Source organism: Limulus polyphemus, unplaced genomic scaffold (assembly GCF_000517525.1).
Source record: "Limulus polyphemus unplaced genomic scaffold, Limulus_polyphemus-2.1.2 Scaffold12129, whole genome shotgun sequence".
NCBI classification, from domain to species: Eukaryota; Metazoa; Arthropoda; class Merostomata; order Xiphosura; family Limulidae; genus Limulus; species Limulus polyphemus.
This window is the reverse complement of record NW_013677739.1, coordinates 6577-12912: the sequence shown is the minus strand read 5'-3', so window position 1 is coordinate 12912 and position 6336 is coordinate 6577. Positions and strand designations below refer to the sequence as shown.

General features: G+C 32.5%; 1 protein-coding gene across 1 annotated transcript in view; it reads left to right on the top strand.

Annotated features, from left to right (window-relative positions):
• Nucleotides 1-161: 161 nt before the first annotated feature.
• LOC106476926 overlaps nucleotides 162-6336 on the top strand; it is a gene marked incomplete at both ends in the record, with an annotated part of 10294 nt that continues 4119 nt past the window's right edge. Inside the window, 4 exons of the mRNA XM_022380660.1 lie at nucleotides 162-395; nucleotides 833-983; nucleotides 3270-3547; nucleotides 4897-5559. Coding sequence (XP_022236368.1) covers nucleotides 162-395; nucleotides 833-983; nucleotides 3270-3547; nucleotides 4897-5559 — 1326 coding nt within the window. The remainder of the gene's footprint in view (nucleotides 396-832; nucleotides 984-3269; nucleotides 3548-4896; nucleotides 5560-6336) is intronic.

The window sequence follows — 6336 nt, the reverse complement described above, 5'->3', positions numbered from 1 at the left end:
GTATAACTTTTCATGTCCTAAGATAACCTTTCATTAATCATGAATTTACATAACTTCCGTCCAGGGGACGGGTACTTCAACTAGTTTTATGTAAGCTGATGCTTGAAATATCTGTTATGTACCACACTACTTACCAGCTATGTTTGGTTAAATTTTGACAGTTTCTGATGAACGAATGGATGCAGGAAAAGGCAGAGACTGTCGTCCCAGTCTCGTGTCCTCTTACAATTCACACTGAATTATCCTGGGACCTCTCCACTGCCAGTCCTACATGTTATGTACGCTGTACCAAAGACACTCCCAGTGGGCCAGGAATCTTGGCTGCCCATCTCAGACGAAACAGCACTTCTGGAAATAGTGGTAAACAATCATCAAGCATTGGGTCAGCTAAAAAGGTTTGTGATAATTTTTAAAGTATAATATATTTAGAAGCTTCTAAGATCGAATCCTTGTCTTGACAGTATGTACAGAACAGTATTTTAAGTTATTGTCATCTCAATTCTGTAGTATAGAAACAGAATAATTAATACAAAACAGATTTAGCAGAAACATGTTGGAAAGCTATCTCATAGCAAAAAATTAAGGTCTTAGTAGATTATAAAGGATAGTTATGTAGAAATATTTCAAATAGAATTATTTTATTCAAATGTGTACATATGTGTGCAGTTGTCTTCAAATGAAGTATTTATATATTTGCTGTTCTTTTGATATTTTTCCAGTGGTGAAGTGATATTGACTTCATGGTAAAAAAGTAAAAATCTACAAAACCAATAATCTTTTCTTATTTCCTATTAAAAAATTCTTAACAGTATTTGTCTTTCTTTTTCTTCAGCGTTGGCTGCGACAAGCTATGTGTGAAACGGAACTACCCGGTGTAGAAGGATGTGGGATAGAGACGAGTCATTGTTCACCACTACACAATGGCTCTATGAGTCCTAACCCCCAGAGTGAAGCCAACAGCCCCTGCTTATCTCCTTCAGGAGGTATGGTATGATAGTAAATAGTTAACAGGAGTAGTCCTTTTCACATTTTTTATTTGGGTCCTTAGCATGGAATAGGTATGACCAAAAGTGTCTGTACCGAAGGTTTTGTTGTACAGTTGTAATTAACACTTGTGCTTTCTCAATGACTTCGCTTTCAAAATATTATACATTTCTTCATAGACATATGAAAATGTTTGTTGTTATTAGAAATAGTTTAATTGATATGAGATCTTCATTTGTGAGATTTCTTCCTTAAAAATTCCCCAATCCTTTGGTTCAATTTAGTATATGTATTTTTGATTTTCTTTTATTTATCTTTGCTGTTGCATTGAACCTTTGTGGGTTTTTTTTTGTAGGCATAGCCTGTAATAACCTCAGATTCTTCATTTTCTAGTACTGTGAATGCACTATGCACTCATGAAGTGACAACAGTTCGTAATTTGTCTTGTTAACACGTCTATCTTTTGATTTTCTCTTCTTTTTTTTTTAGCTTTAAGTGTACTTAATAAAGGTGAAAATTACTAGCTTTGTTAAAAGTATGTATTTTCTTCTCTAACTCTATTTTTATTGGTAAAAATGTTCAGAAAAAATAAAGCTCAAAGTTGAAAAGTGTAATATTTACAAAATGTACTAATTCTTTTTAGTAAATAATATTCAATTAACCCTATTGCCATAGACATCCTTTACTGCGCATGTCATGAGGTTTTAGTGACTTACATTCTCCTCTTCTTTATTTTATCCACCACCCCTCCAATAAGTATGAAATTCAACATCAATTACTCACTATAAAATCTTCATTGCACAGACAAACCATAATTTTTATAGCCTTCAGTTTTGTTTAGTTACAGAGCCATCAAATAGAAAATCAGACCCCTCTTGCCACACCCACCTGTCACATCCTCTCTTTCGGGATTTGTTAATAGTTCTATCTTATATTTAATTCTATATTATCTATAACCAATAGAAAGCCAAGGTTTTCATCTATCAAATGACGTATTATATAATGAGGTTTTCTGAACAGAGAATTTTAATTTCACTGTTAGTACAAGCTTTGTTGCCATGGGAAAGATAACAACTACCTTTGATGATTTTGTAACAGTCCTTGTTGCATAGTTAGAACACCAGAAAAAATGTGAGAGTTAGGGGCAATTGTTTACTTTTAGCATGTTACTATTCTGTGTTCTTTGTTGCTTTATTTGATTAAATAAAAATCATTTAATTGCACTACTACCACTAGTATAAAAAAAAGGAGGGTTAAGTGTCATCGACAATCGACAGCAAGAAAAAAGAAGACTCGGGTAAGTACTTTATTTCTCTATTTTTCATGTTTATTCTTTATTTATTATTATAAAAGTAACCAAAATATAAAAATAGGAATCTGTTTAGGTTAGTTAAGGTAAAATAAATAATAATAATAATATAATAAATGTGGGCAACGTCATTTGATGGTGTAACGGAAGCTACACATTCCCCAAGTGATTTACAACTTATAATGGTGAGAATAGTAGTTAGACATGGTTCAAAGGGCAATAAAATTTAATTATAAATAGTTGTATACTGTTACGAGTTTAAAGCTGCTTAGGATAAACAAATGTAGTTTCAAGTCAAAATTTGAAGTCATTCAAGAAAGAAAAAAGGGTAATTTAAATTTCTTTTGATTTTTTTTCGGGGTGGTTACACTGTCGGTCAGATTGACCAACCTTGTATAGAGTTAGGGTTGAGAAAATAACAGATAAAATATAAATTTTTACTGAAAACAAACATTTGAAATGTATTTAGGAGATTACACAAATCTGAGATTTTTGAGATGAAGAAAAGTATTTTTAAGTATTTTGCACATGGATTATTAAAACAAATACTCGATATATTCATGGACAGATCTTTTTTTAGTTTAATTAAAATATGTCACTAGAAATATGATTTTTTATATGTGAAAGACTCATAATATTTACTGAAAAATTGCTAAATTTTGTGAAGATATATATATATACTATATTAAACATTAGTAGTATCAGATCTATAAAGACTATATGAGTACAAAGAGGTCACATGGTCAGTTAAATCGTGTTGAGAGAGTTAACTCTTTTGATGTGAGTCTTTAACATTTCAGTATGAGTGTATTGTTGAATTTTCTCAAACTTTTTACAGTAAATCTAATTAAATCTGTGTTTTGGATTTCTAGTTTAAAACTTGTTCTGTAGTTATGTAATTTGTATAAACTGTTATGTCTTGTAGACTTTTAATGTGTCTTAAATATTTTCTTAATTTTTAATTTCTTATGAACAGATGTGTTGACTCCCCTAAAAAAACGAAGAATGATGCGAGCAAGTAGAGATTCTGTTCCCTCTCCTACAACTCCAGCAGATAATCCTGAATCTAATCCTTCAGCTTCTAGCCCCGAGCCTTCTTCAGGAACCCATGGAGAAAACTTTATGTCTTCTGTGTTTGGAATCAAGAGGCTTACTTCAGAGGACTTCTCAGGGAAAGAGGATTATCAATACAGAGATAAGACATGCAGTGTTGAAGAACAGATCAATGTAGTAGATGACACTTGGCATAATAAAGTAAAATATTTTGACAATAATAATAATCTTAATTGTTACTTTGACACTACACTACTATTTTTTTAAAAAGTACTAAGTAACAGAGAGCTGCTGTATTAAACTATAATGTTTTTACTTTAAATATTAGGTTTTTATTTTTAAATGGACTCTTCACTATATTTTAATTCTTTATTTAGTCAAAATGACTTTGCCATGATATTCTAAATATTATCACATCAATTCCATTTAGAAGAATCTGATATTTCAGGAGAGATCTTTTCATTCAACAAACAAGAGCTCATGAAACAATAGTGAAAATTTAATAAGTCTGGTGGAGTTAGCAAACACTGAACAACAAGATTTCCTTCAGTTTGAACTTGTTTTGTGTTTGTAAAAATAGTAGTTTAGATCATAAATTTTATTCTTACAACCCCTGCTAGTTATTGGATTTAATATTTCTTAAGCAAAAGTTATTTGTCAAGTTACATTTATTGTGTGCACTTTAAAATGAAAATAAATTGGAGTAAAATGATTGTTTATACATACTGAATGTGGGTGAATATTTCATGATCCTGGTAGTATGGACATCTAAATGTTGAAAGGCCTGTTTGATTGTTTATACTTACTGAATGTTGGGGAACATTTCATGATCCTGGAAGTATGGACATCTGAATGTTGAAAGGCCTGTTTGATTGTTTATACATACTGAATGTGGTTGAACATTTCATGATCCTGGAAGTATGGACATCTGAATGTTGAAAGGCCTGTTTGATTGTTTATACATACAGAATGTGGGTGAACATTTCATGATCCTGGAAGTATGGACATCTGAATGTTGAAAGGCCTTTCAACATTCAGATGTCCATACTTCCAGGATCATGAAATGTTCACCTACATTCTGTATGTATAAACAATCAAACAGGCCTGTTTGATTGTTTATACATACAGAATGTGGGTGAACATTTCATGATCCTGGAAGTACGGACATCTGAATGTTGAAGAGCCTGTTCATTATAGTATTTTAACTTTAATTGGAAATATATTGGATTGATTGTCTAAAAAACAATACAACATTGAATGGCACTCTGTAAAAGGTTGTGATGTGTGAACTTTGACCTTTACTCGTGCATGCAAACTTGTTAGTTCGTGAACTTTAAATTTTGTCACCGTCTCAGGTGTTGTTAACACACACAACATAAAAACATTAGAACCTCACACAGCAAACACACACACTTGACATAAAAACACAAAGTGTTTATGGGAAAATGTTCTTCATATTATTTTATAAATAATATTGAAAATAAATATGTCTAGATGTATGTAGTCACTATTAGAAATCACTAAATGTTCTAGGTTAATTTTCACTCTAGGCAGCAACTGAAAGACAGCATAACATTGACATGGACAAAAGAGACCCAAGGTTGGAGACATCTGTGAGTAACATGCTGATGGCAGTGTGTAGTAGTACATCTATCAGTAGTGCTACTGAATCCTCGCAAGACTCCTGTGAGTGTTTGGACTTGTCGAGTCACATTCACAACATTACAGTTACTAAAGCTGATAGCACTACTGTAATTACTGAGGACAGTGTGTGGCAGCCTGATGATACAGCTTGTAATCCCGGTGTAAAGGTGCCAGACATTTCAGTGAACGACAGGTGCTCATCAGGTGATCACGATGTGGGTGACATTGGAAATACTTCACTGGAGGAGGCTGCAGAAAAGAATGCTTCCAGGTCTATGTCAGAGGGAAATTACAATTTACAAGGAACCCAAAGACAAAAGCAACTATCAGCCCTTCCAAACATTCTGGAATCTATAAAACAAAATGATACACAGTTGGCCAGATGTGCGAGCTCTTCCTACATTGCAAATACTGCCTCGACACTTTCATCTGAAACAGACACTGTGTGCTCCACTTTATCATCAGAAGCTAGTTATCACATTACTACTGCATCACTTACGGAGGACAACTCACAGGAAAGGACGCACACAACTAGCACGTCTGTTGGAAAGACCGGAACCAAGCGTAAGGTGAGTCTCTTGATACCAGCTTATCAAAAGCATGTGAATACTACCTGTTTAAGTCTTGATTTACTTATTTCCTTCAGAACTTAACATTTTTTTATTTCATTTCCTGGGATTTATTGCTGATGAAAAGTATTGGGAATTATTAGTTTGTATGTACAGATATATCAAACACAAGCTTCAAACTGTAACTTCACAAGTAACATATTTATAGTATTTTAACCCTTTTGAGCACCTTTCAGGTGTAAAGAGCACACCTGCATATAATAATTCTTACCCTGTTTCAACAATTTGTATTTCACAATAGACTTCTTCTCATTTAGTAAAACTAGCATGATTTGCAATTAACAATTACATAAATGTTCAAACTTATATTTCAGCATAGCTGTGAAGACTCATGAAAACAATACACGTACTTAAATTAAACAGTCCCTAAAGACTATAATTATCCTTGTTTTGTTTCTACATGATCTTACATCATATGCTCTTAACAACAACTCGTATCTACAGACAAAATTTATCTATCATTAGCTATAACAGAATTTACATGAATGTAGAGTCAATACAGATTTATGGTTATGTTAAAAAATAACAAGTAGCTACTGCAGAGAAGAACAGTAGAGTTTAGTGGAACATTCAGAAGTCATAGGAACAAATAGGAGATCTGGAAATTGTTAACAGTTTCTTTAGACATTGTTCATTCTTGAAAATGTTTTTTTATTTGAAAGATGTGGAAATTTTCTTTTTTGATGGGACAATAGATAAACATAATTATGTTTATAA